General features: G+C 45.4%; 1 protein-coding gene across 1 annotated transcript in view; it reads left to right on the top strand.

The window, feature by feature from the left end:
- The first annotated feature begins 3004 nt into the window (after positions 1 to 3004).
- Positions 3005 to 18444, top strand: part of rac3a (Rac family small GTPase 3a) — a 29595-nt gene continuing 14155 nt past the window's right edge. Inside the window, exons 1-3 of the mRNA XM_084329672.1 lie at positions 3005 to 3131; positions 11370 to 11441; positions 11980 to 12097. Coding sequence (XP_084185798.1) covers positions 3097 to 3131; positions 11370 to 11441; positions 11980 to 12097 — 225 coding nt within the window. The 5' untranslated portion in view covers positions 3005 to 3096. The remainder of the gene's footprint in view (positions 3132 to 11369; positions 11442 to 11979; positions 12098 to 18444) is intronic.

Raw genomic sequence — 18444 nt, 5'->3', positions numbered from 1 at the left:
ATTGATTGATTGATTGATTGAAAACGTTATTAACAGATTGCAGAATGGGTACAGTACAGTATAGCTCAATACACACAATTGTTAAGGGGATGCATACCAGAGAAAGACTTTCGTCTTGTTTATATCAGGGTCCCCCATTTTCAATTCATAATGTTCAAACTGGGTGATGTACCAGAATAGTCCAGTTGTACAAACGATATCAGGGACCCTGATGTAAACAAGACGAAAGTCTTTCTCTGGTATGCATCCCCTTAACAATAATGTGTATTGAGCCGTACTGTATTGTACCCATTCTGCAATCTGTTAATAACATTTTCAATCAATCAATCAATCAATCGCCAAAAATAAATCGCAAAAAAAATTCTGAGTTTCGTAAAAGTCAGTCAAAGCTTACCAAAAGCTTGAGCAATGAACTCCAAGCCCACGTGACTGAACTCAAACTGCAAAGAAACAGACTAAGACATGACGTAAACTACATGATCAAAACTGCAAAAAAGAATTTCATCAATGACAAAACTGAGGAAAACAAAAAAAAATGAACTTTTGAAATGACTCAATAATCAACTAGGCTGCAGTAAAAAACTTAAAACCAGATTTTCAAACATAAACATAAAGACGGACAACACGCTCATCACAGACAAGCTGGATGTGGCCAATTACATTTTCTTCACAAACATAGCCACAACACTGGTAAATAAACTACCCTCCCACTCAGGGCATTTTGGGGCAGAACACATCATAGCCTACTACAATAACCTAGGGGTCCGCAAAGACGATTTCAAACTAGAAATGGTAACAACAGCTTAGGTACTCACAAAACTGAGCACCCTCCAACCTAACAAGGCCACTGGCCATGACAATATCCCCTCCAAATTCCTCAGAGACTCAGCAGCCGCCATCAGTCACCCCAGTCATCACACACATAATAAACCTCTCCATAAAACAGGGACACGTCCCCAAGGACTTCAAAATTGCGAGAGTAACCCCCCTGCACAAAAAGGGCAGCAAATTAGACCCAGGCAACTACCGCCCTGTTTCTATTCTTACCTCCATCTCGAAAGTCATTGAAAAAATTGTATACAAACAGGTCGAAGAGTACCTTGCGGGAAAAAAATCAAATCTACGAATTCCAATCTGGCTTCAGAACATCCCACTCCACTGACACATGCCTATTTGAACGACCACATCAAACAAGAGGTGGACGTGGGCAAATACTGCGGCATGGTCATGCTGGACCTACAAAAGGCCTTCGACACTGTCAATCACTCCATTCTGATTCACAAGCTAAAAGCAATTGGTTTTGATAGTCTATCAGTGAGCTGGATGCAATCCTACCTGGAGGGGAGAGAACAGATGGTGGAGGTAAACGGTACCCTATCCCCCCCCCCCCCCTCCCAGTGAGCTGTGGTGTTCCACAAGGAAGCATACTAGGACCGCTACTGTTCCTAATTTATGCAAATGACATGTCGTCAGCTTGTGACTGCAACTTGTTCCTGTTCGCGGACGACTCAGCCCTGCTGGTCTCTGACAAGAACAAGTTACAGGTTGAAAAAACCCTCAGCTCTGAACTAGGCAGAATCTGCACCTGGCTCGCTGATAACAAACTATCATTACACCTGGGTAAAACAGAGTCCATTCTCTTCGGTTCAAATAACAAACTCAGCAAGACCGAAAATTACAAACATCACAAAACAAACTGGTCAGACAACTACTGCTTGACCTAACTCCTAGAACCCACCTCACCCCTGCCCACTTGACAACCTAGGATGGCTTAGAGTAGACGACAGAGTACAGCAACTTGCAATGGGCCTGGTCTACAAGATACACTACACGACTAAGGTACCCATGTACATGTCAAAATACTTCCCAAAGGTCAGTGAATACCACAACCACAACACCAAAGGGAGCTCCACAAATCATGTTAAACCCAGATTCGGCTCAAACAAGGGACTAAACACGTTTAGCAATTATGCCACATCAATGTGGAACGCACTACCCACAGCTGTAAAGGAATGTGAATCTGTTAAAGGTAGAGGTTATATATGATTGCTAGTAACTGAGTAACTGTCTAACTATGCATAACTGTTTCCACTGGAGGGCGCTATAGGTGGAGCTGTTAATGTTACCGCCAGGTAGAGGGTATAATAAGCTGATGCTGACTCCCCCTCTGTCTCTTCCCACCTACCTCTCACGGAGAGGAGATCTCATGTGCTGCTGTTGTGAAATGTAAATAATAAACCACGCCGATTAAAAGCTAAAGGTAGAAACCATGCCTCATGAACATATTATTGTCACCCCATAGCCAGTTCTGTCAACAGAATCATTACCCACTTTCAAAACCACTCTCAAAGAGCACCTACGGGAGACTGCAATTCGAAACTAGCCCTGCCCTGTAAATGTCCTAACCCAACCCCCTCCAATGCACAGTAAATGTTCTAACCCAACCCCCTCCAATGTACAGTTACCCCCCCCCCCCGCCCCGCCTACCCAACCCCCCCCCCACCCAACCACCTCCAATGTACAGTCCCCCCCCCACCCCACCTACCCAACCCCCCACCCCGACCCTACTTAGCCAACCTCCTCCAATGTACAGTTTCTTCGTCAAATGTATACCCTCTTTTTTAGACTATTTTTGTATCACAAACAGTACTGTATTTGTAAATCTGGTATGTCATAAATGTATAGATGTAGCAGTACTGTCTATCTGTATGTCATGTATGTCATGTTATGATGAATTGAAAATGGGGGACCTTGATGTAAACAAGACGAAAGTCTTTCTCTGGTCTGCATCCCCTTAACAATTGTGTGTATTGAGCTGTACTGTGTCTGTATTGCACCCATTCTGCAATCTGTTAATAAAATGTTCAATCAATCAATCAATCAATCAATCAATCAATCAATCAATCAATCAATCGCTATCTTCCCCTTTAAATAAATTCGTTCTTTTCCGGAAGTTTTCGCCTGGAACCGGTGGGCGTTCGCTGCAGCTGAATCAGCCCACTTATTATTGCCGATAACATAAGAAATTACAAAGCCACACTTGGCACACGAAAAAGCCTTGTAAACTCAGCGGTCGGATACCACAACTTTGCACAAATGCAGGCCATCAAATGCGTTGTTGTGGGCGATGGGTAAGATTATCAGTGTGTGCACAGCTGAAAATGTGTCCTTTTTCTCTCGTGTGTGAATTCTCATCTGAGGGCAGCAAGAGGGGCTGGGGCTACGGAGGGTGAATATGGGTCGGCTTTCAGTTCACTGGAATTCTTTACTGCGTGAGCGCGTTATGAATGTAGAGCACTGTGTCACAGACACACCTCAGCACATACTCTTGTTCTAGTATTCAATTAAACACATGAATACATTGGCAGATGATCGGTTTTTGCTCAAGAAAATGTGGGTGGTGTGGTGGGTGGTGGATTGACCAAGATCAGAACTAAAACAGCCCTTTTTGGCTCTTTTAGGGCTTTTTATTTTATAACTTTCACTCAGACTCCCACCCACCTAAACTATCACGTTGGTTAGGGTACCTTATGTATACTGCACCGGTGTATTACTTACTCATAGCATATTTAGATTCTAGTGTTTATTGTAACCATATTTATTGTCATGTATACTGTACAACTGATAGGGCATACAGACCCTCATCTGCACATTTGTTCTTTTATATTTCTACTGTACTATAATTTGTATTGTCTGTATTTGTGTCTTTCTACTATTACCATGCATGCCCATACCTTCAGGGTTATTTAGGCTATACTGGCCAGTTACTATTGTTGCCATAGGCCTATATGTATTATGTGTAAATAGCATTGCCCATCGCAGCACCTTGTTATTTGTGTCTTATCATTTTGTGGATGAGTCCTCATGGGTTACAGACGCCTGCTTTTCCCAGCAAAGCAATAGGGTGGGCTGGTGGTGTAGAGAGACCATCCTGTAACTCCGGCAACAACCAATGTGTCCTTGAGCAAAACACTGAACACCTACCTGCTCCAGGGGTGCTGAAAATGGCTGACCCTGCTCGGTGACCCTTCTACCTACATTGTGTGTGACTCAGAGGGATATATGCCAATAAATAAACGTGTGTGCGTGAAATGGAGATTGAGTGCTCTACAAATCCTTTAAAAAGGTCTTAGGCTTGTCATTCTGTCAGTCTCGTTCTCCCTTTCTTCCTCTCGCATGAGCTAAGCCCTCATCACTTGTCATCATCGCTCCGTTATCATCTCTCTCCACTCTTCCTTCTCTGTGCTGCCACACCATAGGGCCTTGCCCTGGTGGAACGCTCCGCTCACAGTGTGATTAATTCCAAAAATGACATAGCTATAGCCGCTGTTTGAAGTCCACTGAATTTGACATTGTAATTCAGCAAAAGTGGGTTTGGGTTTTGAATGAGTTAGCAAAGTAAATGCATTCCGGTGACATCATTCAATTTAATTGTGTGAGATGTTTGAACGAAAATCCCATGATGTAGGCTATACCTGTACCTTTATTAGATATTTATATCAAACAATTATAAAAACATGTGAAAGTTAACTATAATAATAACTAATACTATTGTTAATTTGAGAAATACATATTAGAATAACTTGGAATCTGAATGAAATCTGTCTTTCTCTAATTGTGTCGTCCTTCTTTGTGTGTACGCGTGTGTACGTTTTTGTGTGTACTTGACGTGTTCAGGGATTTGTGTGTGTGTGTGTATGTGTATGTACATGTACAAACATGCTAGAGTGCAACCAGAGTGGTTTGGTCTTACCAACGATGTCTTTGCTAACATACCAAATACACCGGCTGTTGTTTTTGTTGACACCAGCCACAGGGAGGTGCTGGTCATAGAAGTAGGCTGTACCTTTGATCTGTACATGGACCAGGCCTTCTGGGACAAGTATATCAAATACCAAGTTGAACCACTGCTCAATGTGATGGCCGACCTTGGGTATAGGTGTAGATTAGGGATGCCCCGATCACGTTTTTTGCCACCGATACCGATCACCGATCGTCGTGAGCCATATCGGCCGATACCGATCCGATACCGATCGTTTTTGATTAAAAAGAAATTAAAAATTATTTTATATAAAAAGTTTTTTTTTTTTTTTTTTATAAAATATATATATTATATAATTAGACTTGTACTTGTATTATCTGCGAGATATCGCCACCACGCAACAGGTCAAAATGCTCGCTATCTGCAAACAGCTCCACTGTCTGTGTGTACTCTAGTAGCCTCCAGCTCCAAAAAGGATTCTCCGGCGCTGCAGCGGGACCCTATTGGTAACGTTATGCTTTGGTCATTTCACATTCAGCAAGCCCTCAGCTCGAATACGCATTCAATCAATGTTATAAGACATTGATATCAGGAGCTATCTGTAGCTACTGCTAGCCGGCTAGATGACGTTAAGACAACTATTTAGTTCAATCGGACATTTCGTTTTGAACTGTTAACTAACGTCAGCTAACGCAAGCTAACGCAAGCTAACGGAGATATCAACATGGACTACTAGACTTCCTGGGGCATTTGTTGATATCCGGAGCTATCAGTAGCTAGCCGGCTAAATACCGTTAGACAATGCCTACTAAAAGTGAATAGTTGACTGGGTAATTTTGTTTAAACAGTAACGATAGCTAGGTAGCTAACGTTAGCTCAGGTCGAATGCACTATCTAGACTCAGCAGAGGAGGTCCGCCTCCTCTGTGTTTACAAACTCTACACGAGTACGGGCGGGGCTAGGGAGGAGGAGCAGTTTGCAGGTCCTGTGCGTCTGAGACAAGCGAGTGAGATATCCACTTGATCAGTTTCCGCGATCGGCGAATATGACTAATTAACGGAATTCCCCGATCGCATATTTATACTGATTATCGGCCGATAACGATCGGTGGCCGATCGATCGGGGCATCCCTAGTGTAGATATAGTGTACTTGTATTCGGAAGTCTTGGCCATGTATACAAATGCACCATGACCGGTCTGAGAATTGCTGCAATGTCTAAAAGAAAAACCAAACAAATTGCCAAATATTGCTCTGTCTCTCAGCTATTATTGGCAGCTTAGCCACGTGGAGAAGGAGGTGCTATGTGTACCCTTAAGTGTTCAGTGCTGCTTCAATCAATCAATCAAATTTATTTATATAGCACGTTTAAACATGACGCTTGTCAACCAAAGTGCTTCACATAGCTAAGCTAAGAGCAAAGAAAAGTATAAAATAAACAGAAAAAAAAAACAATCAACGGATAGACAAAGGAAAAACAGAACAACACGTCAACAAGTACGGCAAGAGTCAAAGTGAGTCAGGGAAGGCCAGGCGATATAGGTGGGTTTTGAGTTTTGATTTAAAAGACTCGATGGAGGGGGCAGATTTAATGGACATGGGGATGCTGTTCCAGAGGTCAGGGGCTGCGACCGCAAAAGCATGTCCCCCCCTAGACTTTAAGTTAGACCTACGGGTGGTTAGGAGACCCTTATCAGCCGATCTAAGGGGGTGAGGAGGTCTGCTAGGTAAGCAGGGGCCTTACCATTTAGGGCTTTGTAAACCAATAAAAGGACCTTGAAGTCTATTCTAAAACGCACCGGGAGCCAGTGGAGGGAGGCAAGTACAGGGGTGATGTGAGCTCTCTTCCGGGTACCTGTGAGCAGTCTAGCGGCAGCGTTTTGGGGGAGTTGTAGACGGGCTATGGTGGATTTATTTAGCCCCAGGTACAGGGAGTTACAATAGTCTAAGCGTGAGGATATGAAGGCGTGAATGACTCTTTCCAGGTCTGAGGGGGAGAGAATGGCCTTGATCCTGGCTATGGACCGGAGCTGAAAAAAGCACCCCTTCACCACCGAGTTTACCTACCTATTGAAGGAAAACTCGGGGTCAAAGAGCATGCCCAGGTTTTTAACAAAGGGCTTGACTAGGGGAGACAGGTTACCCAGGTTGCTGGCAATGACACTGGTTTGGTTCGGAGGGCCGAAAAGGAGGATTTCACACTTTGACTGATTGAGCTATAGAAAATTGTGTGCCATCCAGCATTTGATGTCGTCTAGGCAGGAACGAAGACTGTCGAGATTGTTTATATTGTTGGGTTTCATGGGGAGATAGACCTGAGTGTCGTCAGCATAAAAATGGAAAGAGATGTTGTGTTTTTTAATGATCAGACCAAGGGGCAGCATGTATAGGGAGAATAGGATAGGGCCAAGGATGGAGCCTTGTGGAACCCCGCAAAGAGAGAGAGGCAGAGGGGGAGGAGCAGTTTCCGATATTAACGGAGAAGCTTCTATCACTGAGGTAGGAGGTGAACCATGATAGGGCTGTGCCACTGACGCCAACTGCCTGGTGAAGACGGTCAATGAGAATAGCATGGTCTACTCTATTGTATCGAAAGCTGCACTGAGGTCTAAGAGCATAAGGACAGCACAGTCCCGGTTGTCGGTAGTGAGGAGCAGGTCATTGGTGACCTTAAGCAGGGCAGATTCTGTGCTGTGGTTGGCTCTGAAACCTGACTGAAATGTGTCCAGGATGTTATTCAAGTGCAGGTAGGGAGAAAGCTGAGAGAGAATAGCCTTTTCAAGGACCTTTGATAGGAATGGGAGCTTGGAGATTGGCCTGTAATTATTGAGCTGGGTGGAGTCTAGGTTGGGTTTTTTCAGAAGGGGCTGGACCACTGCATGTTTGAAGCAGGTTGGAACGGTACCAGTGACTAGGGAGGTGTTTATGATAGAGAGGATGCTGGGGCCAGTTGTGGGAAATACTTCTTTGAGAAGAACAGGGAACTATGTCAAGGGGGGAGGTGGTTGGTTTCATGGCTGAGACTATATCTGTGAGAGTAGAGAGGGTGATGGGTTGAAAACAGGCCAGGGTGGATGAACAGGGCGGTGAGACATCTAAGCTATCTTAGCTATGTGTAGGTGGTGTGATGTTGTTTCTGATTACCTCAACTTTGTTTATGGAGAATTTTAAGAATTCCTCACATTTGGTTGAAGACACATCCAGGCTAGTTCTAGGGGGGGGGGGGCTGATCATGAAAGAGTTAATGGTGGCAAAGAGGGTCCTGGGGTTTTGAGAGTTACGGATGAGGTCTGAGAAGTATGCGTCTCTCGCTGCTTTAACTGCTAACTGATATCTGATACGAGTGTCTCTAAGCAGAGAGAGAGACATGGAGTCTATCATTTTTCCACTTACGCTCTGCTCTCCTGTACTCTCTCCTCTGGGCTCTGGTGGTGTCATTTAGCCACGGCTGGCCTTTAGACTTTGTTTGTTTTTTTTATCTTATGGGGGGCTACTGAGTCCAGAATGGAGAGGCAGGTGGAATTAAACAGGGATGTGAGTTCATCTATGTTAAGGTGGGAGGGAGAGGCTTCAATAGTACAGATGTTAGGGGCAGCTAGGAAGGCGGAGGAAAACGTACTGGTTGTTAAGGGGTTAATGCTGCGGGAGGGACGCCCAGGGGAGGGGGATTTGGCTGGGGGGAGAGAGAGCGAGGAGGTGAACATTATGGCATAGTGATCAGAGGAGCATGCATTTTCATCAATATTCACATTTGACACTGAGAAATCATGGGTTAAAACTAAGTCAAGCTTATGGCCTAGTTTGTGGGTGGCGGTGGTAGTAAGCAAAGTGAGTTCGAATGAGTCGATCAATTCCATGAAATCAGACACCATAGGCTTGGATGGGCAGCACACATGAATATTAAAGTCACCAAGAATCAGGATTCTGTCATGACTCATGGATGGACATGGTATTTGACAGAAACTCGGAAAATTGGGAAATAAAGTCCTTGCTGCTAAACGAGGGCGATTAGGAGAGGTTTGTCCAAGTCAACCATGGTCAACTGTACTTCAAAGCTGGAAGATTGCGCACAGTTCACAACACGGCAGTTAAAGGAGTTTTTATATACCAAGGCTAGACCACCTCCTTTTCCTGACGATCTGCTTGGCCCCGATACATTTGATTCCCTGTTTATGTAATATCATTTGTGGAACTAAATAAAGTATTCAAATGTGTGTGTGTTGGGGGGAGGAGGACGGGCTTCCCACATGCCCTCTAGCCAAAAGTCTATAGAACAGCCTGTGTGTGTGTGTGTTTTTTCACACCATATGCAAGAAAATGGTTGAAGGAATATCTTGGACTTCAGCACTCCTCAATCGGAGGTGGGTGCTATCAGAATAGGACAATATAGGAACTGGTCATTTCTTTTTTTTTATCCACTTTTTCTCTCATTTTAAATTTTTCTCCCATCCCAATTTCGTACCGTCCAATTCTACCCTCCCCTGTCTCGAACGCTGTTAGGCCATGCCTCCCATAGGCCGGCTGCAATGTGGATGAAGCCTTACATCATGTGTCCCCTCCGGTACTCGAGGAGGCAGCCGTCGCATCTTTTCACCTGCACAGTGCGATCTCAAGCGGCGAGGGTCTGCGTGGGAGGGACACGCCGCCTCCGTTGCTTCCTGATTCTGCTGCGCAGGCGCACCAACCGACCTGTAGGAATCGCTGTCCACAACACCAGATTCCCACCCACCAGCTTTCCCACCCCCTAACACTGCCAATTGTGTTAGTATGAACGACCAGCCAAGCTGGTAGCAATGCCGAGAGCTGGGCTCGAACCCAGCATCTCCTGCATTAGTGGCGAGCGCCTTGCCCACTGCGCCACTTAGCCGCCCTGGAACTGGTCACTTCTTAAAGACAGAACCCAAAGAAGATACTGGAGCACACTTAAATACTTTATTAATAAGGTGCAAACGACTAAGCCAAACGTCTATATTGAACAGCCAACATGTGTGTGTGAGGACATTTCTGTCTGTTAGCTAGCACACATAGATACTGCCGTGCTTGGAATAGCCAGAAGAGCATAGTTTCTAAGAAGCTAGACGTGCCTAGCTTCTCAGATGCTCTAGTCTAGAGTCTAGATGCTCTAGTCTAGATTATACGATTATACCATGCTCAAAGTTGCCTAGGTCACTCATTTTGGCCACTGTAACATTCACTCAAACGGTAACTGAATCCCTCAATCGCTGTAATCTGAGTCACTCTATGTGGGAGTGATGTATTTTCCAGAGTGGGGTAGAGTGGTGTACCTTTATAAACTCACTCAAACACAGGATCACACATCCCAGTCCATTCCAACAGTAGCTACTGCATGTGATAGGCCTATGTGACCAGTGTAATGTTAGAAAGAACCACATCAGAATGATAAATATAGTGATTGTCCTTGGCTTAAAAAAAAAACGTAGTTCCCACATACAGTAATGCAGAAGGACATCTTTAAATTTAGTGCTTGTAATTCGTTCAACATGAAGAAAACATAGAAAATCAACTAATTCAACAGATAACACCAGACTAGCTAATGGAAGGGACAGCTCTACTCTCAAGACAACTAGAGGCTTTTTCAGGGACCGACCGTCTTCAATCAATTTTGCTGGCTACGTTCATCTATTAAAATGTACCCACTTTTTTATACCACGTACTAGCTTACAGTGTTTTATTCAGCAAATTCCTTGTTGAAGAAGGCGGTCAGGTGACGTAGCGGAGATTGTGCTCTTCACCAATGCAGGAGACGCTGGGTTCGAGCCCAGCTCTCGGCGTTGCTACCAGCTTGGCTGGCCGTTCATACTAATACAATTGGCAGTATTAGGGGGTGGGAAAGCTGGCGGGTGGGAATCTGGTGTTGTGGACAGCGACGCCTACAGGTCAGGTCTCGGCGCTTGCTAAGCGGGGCAGGACTTGGTGGAGATAGCGTGCCCTCCCACGCGTTACACTTCACCAATGAGAGTCCTCGCTGCCAAGTGAAAAGAGCGTCACTGGCTTGACGGCGCACGTCTCAGAGGAAGCGTGCGTTCGACATCAGGACACCCTTGTACCGACTCGTGGGAGAACATGCGTACAACAACCAGGTAGGCCGGATGGGGGGAATTGGCACAACGACTAATTGGGACGGGGAAAAAAATCAGAGAAAAATAGGAGAAAGAGAATGTTAAAAAAAAATCCTTGTTGAAGAGAGACTTGAGAAGACATCAAAACAAATAATTCTTTATACACAGTTCTCTAGAAGGGAACCACTTTTATCCTTCCTGCGACCCACCTTTGTATAGACATCTAATCTAGATTTTAATTTTTTTATTTTTTTAATATAGGTGACGTGCAAGATCATAATTATATAACACTGCACTGAATGGCTGCTGTAGACATCAACCTGGCTCAATTAAATGCTGTATCTGGTTGTATGTATTGTATGTGTGCAGTGTGCACATGTATGTATTTTCATGTTAATTATCTCTATATATTATTATCTGTCTCCTCTCTATCCCTCTCTTCTCTATCCCTCTTTCTTCCTCTTTTTCTTTCTGTCTCTCTCTTTCTGTTTCTCTCTCTGTCTCTGTTTCTCTGTCTCTCTCTCTCCAGGGCGGTGGGTAAGACATGTCTGCTCATCAGCTATACGACCAATGCCTTCCCAGGAGAATACATACCCACCGTGTGAGGACACCTGCTCATATAGAAGAATATACTGTGTGTGTGTGTGTCCGTGCGCGTGTGTTTATGTATTGTGCACTTGTTATTACGTATGAGTGTGTGCTTACAGTAGTGTATTATACAAAGCATGCATTTACAACAGTTCAATTCACTTGTGTGAGTTGGGCTGAGCAAGAGAACCCCCCCCCCCCAACAGCGATGTATGAAACACAGTGAGATTCCCCATAAGAGCTTTTCTGATCAGGTATGATCAGAGGCTAGGGGCTAATTTCTAGAGCATAAAAATGTGAATGACACAAATGTAAAACAGTGCCTGAAGTCACCTTGCTTATTTGTTGCCGTTTTATCTCATTGTCCGTGTTTAAACATGGTGCAGTTACCTCTCACAGCCGCATGGTACCAAATGTGGTTTAAATTTGGAAGAAAATACACTTCCTGTATTGAAGGTGATTTAAACCCTGTGCTTGATGTGTGGTATGTGTGAGATCATCTCAACTTCTGTGACAATCGACCCTCTGTCTCCCCCATCCTTCCCTGTCAGCTTTGACAACTACTCAGCCAATGTGATGGTGGACGGCAAACCAGTCAACCTGGGCCTCTGGGACACAGCAGGGCAGGAGGACTATGACCGGCTCCGACCACTGTCCTACCCACAGACGGTAGCACACACTCACACACACGTGCAGCAGCTTGGCTCACTTGTTCTGCGCTTTCTTATAATCAAATCTAGGGTCATTGCATGTATACACACTAAACAAGTGTTGTTTAGTTTATGCACATGAAATGTCATTATTATGCATTCATTGTTTATTAATATGTTTATGCAACTGGACTAATGTAATTACATTATGTCTACACACTCCTTTGTTTTCTATACACACACACACACACACACACACACACACACACACACACACACACACACACACACACACACACACACACACCTGTAGATCTTACTTCCAACCTATAGATTAACTTCCCAACCTATAGATCTAACTTCCAACATGTAGATCTAACATTCCAACCTATAGGTCTAACTTCCAACCTGTAGATCTAGCATTCCAACATATAGAACTTTGGGGATCAACACTGACATGGCCATCTAGCATTACAGGACTGTCCTTGTCCCTTGTCCACTGTTGTCCTTTTGTCCAGTTTTCATATTTATCTTCTCGACCTTGTCTAGCAAACGAGACCTCCCTCCCACACAGCTGAGCTGTGAGGTGCCTGTCCAGCAAGCTGCAACTTTAACACAAACCCATGACATCTTCTATTCCATTCCATTTGTATGAATATCAAAAGGACCAACATTTGAAGCGTGGAACAGATGGTTGCTACATGATCGATTCTATCCCACAATCCTTTGCAGCAGGTAATTTCCAGTGTTATTTGTGGTTCCAGGCCAACAGAAATCCACTGAAGCATCATTTGAGTTTTTTTTGTTTTTCTTGTGGCCAAACGGACAGTATACCCTCCTGTTAGCACAGCTAGCAAGTGGAAACAGCTGTGAGAGAAATATTTTCTTCTTCTGGTGTTTCAAACAGCCACGTCTACCTGGATTTGCAAGTATGTTGTTTGTAGTATGTAGCACATAATCCTATGTCCATGCATAGTCCATGTATTGAACAGTAAGCTCCAACAGTATATTAAGATGGACATATCTTATGTTGGTAGAACATACATTGAATTGGGATGCAGCCAATATCACCCCTCAGAGCAGCCTGTTTATCCTCCATCTTGTTTCTTCCTGGCTCCGTCTTAATTCCTTCTCCACACGGCTTCCTGTTTTCCTCTGTGCTATTGTCATTATCTCTCCCAGCCAGGGGTTTGTGTTTTAACCACTCTGTTGTTACACTGAAGCTGGCCATCACCCCGCTAAACAGGATATGGATGGGGGGGGGGGAGGGGGGTTACACGTGTCACAAAGGGGGGAAAGAAAATATCTCTACTGTTGTCATGCTAGAGCAAACTACATAATATCTGGCATTTGGTGCATGCTTTTATCCAGAGCGCCTTACAGTGCTGTGTCAAGAGTTATTATGTCTCTGTACGTACTGAGGCTCCATGACTGCTCTGTACAGACTGAAACACCATGACGGCTCTGTGCAGACTGAGGCACCATGAATGAATGAATGAATGAATGAATGAATTAATTAATTAATTTAATTAATTAATGAAAATTTTATTGAACAGATTGCAGAATGGGTACAATACAGTACGGCTCAATACACACAATTGTTAAGGGGATGCAGACCAGAGAAAGACGTTTGTCTTGTTTACATCAGGGTCCCCAATTTTCAATTCATAGTGACATTTATGACATACACAACATACATGACATCATGACATTTATGGCATAGGGACATGCATGACATACAGGTATATAGTAGTGTAACTGCAGCCGTGTCACAGTGTAATTCAAGTTACGCTTCAGTATGATGTCATAGTAGAACCGGTTAGAACAGGCTAGAACGTTCTGGAAGTTTGAGGATGCCACAGTGATGTCATAGCAGAACCTTCCAGAACTGCGCACCACAGTGTATAAATAGAGAGAAGTTACAAGGGTCGATCTCTCACTCCTCCACAACCTGTACTGTTACATTTGTGACATATATGATATGTAAATATACAGTACTGTTACTAGGCTTGGGCGGTATCATTTTTTTGATACCGTCATACCTTGATGACCTAATACCCCGGTATACGGTATATGACGGTATGACTTTCATTTTCATCAGCGCGGGGGGGGGGGGGGGGGGGTGTTATTATCACCATACATAACGCTTGCTTATATTGAAACACGTTGAGATTAGGGCCGTTCTTTCAACCTGAAAGTGCACTTTCTTCAACCTCGAGGTAAACAAATCACAGAAGGTAGCCACTGCCGCCTGCCGGCACCATCCAGGTATCGACGTGAGCTAACGGTAGCTAGTTAGCCGGCAGCCCGGCACCATCGTATCAACGTGAGCCAGTTGCATTAGGATAAAAAAATTTCAACAATCACTCACCCCGTTTTATATTACATTCCAAAAGAAGTGCCTCCGTCTCTCGTAGTCTCGTTGTGCTGGATGAAGTCACTGGCGAGTCGTGGCGGCGAGGGTTTTGCTTAAATCCGAACAGACTCCAGTCCTTTAATTGTCCAAATGCGACAGTGTGTGCAAGTTTAGCTCTTGTTTGACAAAACTTTAGCCATCTGTGGTCAGGGAGCTCATCGTGGGCTGGAGTGACAGTGGTTAACTTCGACGCTTCATCGTTCAATGGTAACGTATTATTATTATTGCTTAAGCTTTAGCAGTCTGCTCAGAGATAGAGGAAATGCATACAGGTTAGTGTGACGCACCTCTGTGTTCTCCTCACGTGACTCACAATAGCCAATCAATCATTAGGAAACTGCCCTCTGCTGGCCGTGCTGTGTGTGTGCAGTCCCTGTCAAAACTCCGTTTCAGTGTAAATATAAACTGAAACAACTGTGATTTTGACGGTATTGATTTTCAATACCGTCGGTATCTCTAAATACCCCGGTATACCGTAATACCGTCATACCGCCCAAGCCTAACTGTTACCCATAGATCCTGACAGAGAGTATATACATATGATGGGGATGAGACTGTACATTAGGAGGGGGTGGGTGGGAGAGAAATATACATACGGTGGGGAGAGAATATATACATACGGTGGGGAGGGGACTGTCTATTAGGTGGGGGTGGGGGGTTTGGACATTTACGGTGACCATGACGGCTCTGTACAGACTGAGGCACCATGCCGGCTCTGTACAGACTGAGGCACCATGACGGCTCTGTACAGACTGAGGCACCATGACGGCTCTGTACAGACTGAAACTCCATGACGGCTCTGTACAGACTGATGCTCCATGACGGCTCTGTACAGACTGAGGCTCCATGACGGCTCTGTACAGACTGAGGCTCCACGACGGCTCTGTACAGACTGAGGCTCCATGACGGCTCTGTACAGACTGAAACACCATGATGGCTCTGTACAGACTGAGGCTCCATGACGGCTCTGTACAGACTGAGGCTCCATGACGGCTCTGTACAGACTGAGGCTCCACGACGGCTCTGTACAGACTGAGGCTCCATGACGGCTCTGTACAGACTGAAACACCATGATGGCTCTGTACAGACTGAGGCTCCATGACGGCTCTGTACAGACTGAGGCTCCATGACGGCTCTGTACAGACTGAGGCTCCATGACGGCTCTCTACAGACTGAGGCACCATGATGGCTCTGTACAGACTGAGGCTCCATGACGGCTCTCTACAGACTGAGGCTCCATGCCGGCTCTGTACAGACTGAGGCTCCATGACGGCTCTGTACAGACTGAGGCTCCATGACGGCTCTGTACAGACTGAAACACCATGACGGCTCTGTACAGACTGAAACACCATGACGGCTCTGTACAGACTGAGGCTCCATGACGGCTCTGTACAGACTGAGGCTCCACGACGGCTCTGTACAGACGGAGGCTCCATGACGGCTCTGTACAGACTGAGGCTCCATGACGGCTCTGTACAGACTGAAACACCATGATGGCTCTGTACAGACTGAGGCTCCATGACGGCTCTGTACAGACTGAGGCTCCATGACGGCTCTGTACAGACTGAGGCTCCATGACGGCTCTCTACAGACTGAGGCACCATGATGGCTCTGTACAGACTGAGGCTCCACGACGGCTCTGTACAGACGGAGGCTCCATGACGGCTCTGTACAGACTGAGGCTCCATGACGGCTCTGTACAGACTGAGGCTCCATGACGGCTCTGTACAGACTGAGGCTCCACGACGGCTCTGTACAGACTGAGGCTCCATGACGGCTCTGTACAGACTGAGGGTCCATGACGGCTCTGTACAGACTGAGGCTCCATGACGGCTCTGTACAGACTGAGGCTCCATGACGGCTCTGTACAGACTGAGGCTCCATGACGGCTCTGTACAGACTGAGGCTCCATGACGGCTCTGTACAGACTGAGGGTCCATGCCGGCTCTGTACAGACTGAGGCTCAATGACGGCTCTCTACAGACGGAGGCTCCATGACGGCTCTGTACAGACTGAGGCTCCATGACTGCTCTGTACAGACTGAGGCTCCATGACGGCTCTGTACAGACTGAGGCTCCATGACTGCTCTGTACAGACTGAGGCTCCATGACTGCTCTGTACAGACGGAGGCTCCATGACGGCTCTGTACAGACTGAGGGTCCATGCCGCCTCTGTACAGACTGAGGGTCCATGCCGGCTCTGTACAGACGGAGGCTCCATGACGGCTCTGTACAGACTGAGGCTCCATGACGGCTCTGTACAGACTGAGGCTCCATGACGGCTCTGTACAGACGGAGGCTCCATGACGGCTCTGTACAGACTGAGGGTCCATGACGGCTCTGTACAGACTGAGGCTCCATGACGGCTCTGTACAGACTGAGGCTCCATGACGGCTCTGTACAGACTGAGGCTCCATGACTGCTCAGAGCCCTGACTGGCAGCTCTCACCAGGTGGCCCGCTTCATGAATGCTGTTGCCAGGGGCCCCCAGGCTGTCGCTGTGCTGCACTGCATGTCAATGGGCCCTTGAGGCCACTGGCCACCCTCACAGGAAGTGCAGTGGGTTTCTGCTGAATAGAGTCTGGAGTTGAAATGTAGTTTTACTATGCGATACGGAGATGCTATGTGAAAGTTCTTTTCAGCACCTCAATGCAACCTTCATCGCTGATGCGAAGCCCTGGTTTGAAGCATGCATTTGATTGTTAAATTGTCTGCGTCTCCTCCTTTACCCTCCTCATACAGATAATCTCTCACTGTCGCTTAATCAGTATTCATCTTCTTTTTTTAGTTGTTGATGCAAAGCAAGTCATAGACCATCAATGTCACTAACTCACACTGTCACTCACACGTTCAGTCATTCATCCACTCATGGTTAGCCACTCTGCCCCTAGTGGCAGCTCAGAGGCACGGCATCTTGCTGAAGACCAGTTTAATCCACGTGAGGGCGCTTCACATCACACCATGTCCTTGTACTCTGCAGCCGTTCTATTTCCATGTTGGATCAGAATCACAAAATCTAGACCATGAACATTTTATTAGCCAAATACAACAACTGTACAGGACTTTGTGACAATGGTGACAAACATCAACAAAGGTCCACACTGTGACGGACACAGCAGTACAATGACAACAGGATCTCACATATACAGTACACAGAGACTGCAAGGCAGCTATTACAAGCCGGCCTATAGGGAGAACCCCAAGCCTCCCAGCGCCCAAGAAGCACCAGCAACAAGGGTGTTGAAGGCCTTTAGACGGTTTATTTTTATGTTGTAGCTTCAGGGCAAAATAATGAATGAAAGGAACTAAAGCTAAGCAATCTGAGATCAAGAGAGGGAGAGAACCACGAACACGGGTACAAAGAGCATTAAAACACACAGACATTGTTCATAGGACCTCGGGTCATAGCACAACCAATAGTCTGAAGACTAAACGTATCACTCGCCATACAGACAGACAGGATTAATAAAGCACACTAATAAACACAGACATTGTTCATATGACCTCGGGTCATAGCACAACCGATAGACGGAAGACTAAGCGTATCACTGGTCATACATTTAGTGCTATGTACTGTAGGAGAAAACCCAACAGAAATTACTATCAAAATTATAATTTAAAACTGACTTCAGTGGGTTGAGATATGAATAGAAAATACTATAATCTTTGACAATTACAAAAGGTATATAACTGATGCATCAGGGGGAAATAATTCAAGGTCTTTGGCCATCTGCCAGCTCATATCTAACAGGTACATAGGGTGACAGTTACCGTGTGTGTGTGTGTGTGTGTGTGTGTGTGTGAACGAAGGAGAGTGTGTAGACATAATTACATTAGTCCAGTTGCATAAACATATTAATAAACAATGAATGCATAATAATGACATTTCATATGCATAAACTAAACAACACTTCACCTCAGTATTATCAGCATGGCTTACGGTGTGGTTAG

Source organism: Notolepis coatsorum (genome assembly GCF_963971535.1).
Source record: "Notolepis coatsorum genome assembly, chromosome: 14".
Classification (NCBI taxonomy): domain Eukaryota; kingdom Metazoa; phylum Chordata; class Actinopteri; order Aulopiformes; family Paralepididae; genus Notolepis; species Notolepis coatsorum.
The sequence above is the reverse complement of the archived record's forward strand: the minus strand, read 5'-3'. Positions and strand labels throughout refer to the sequence as shown.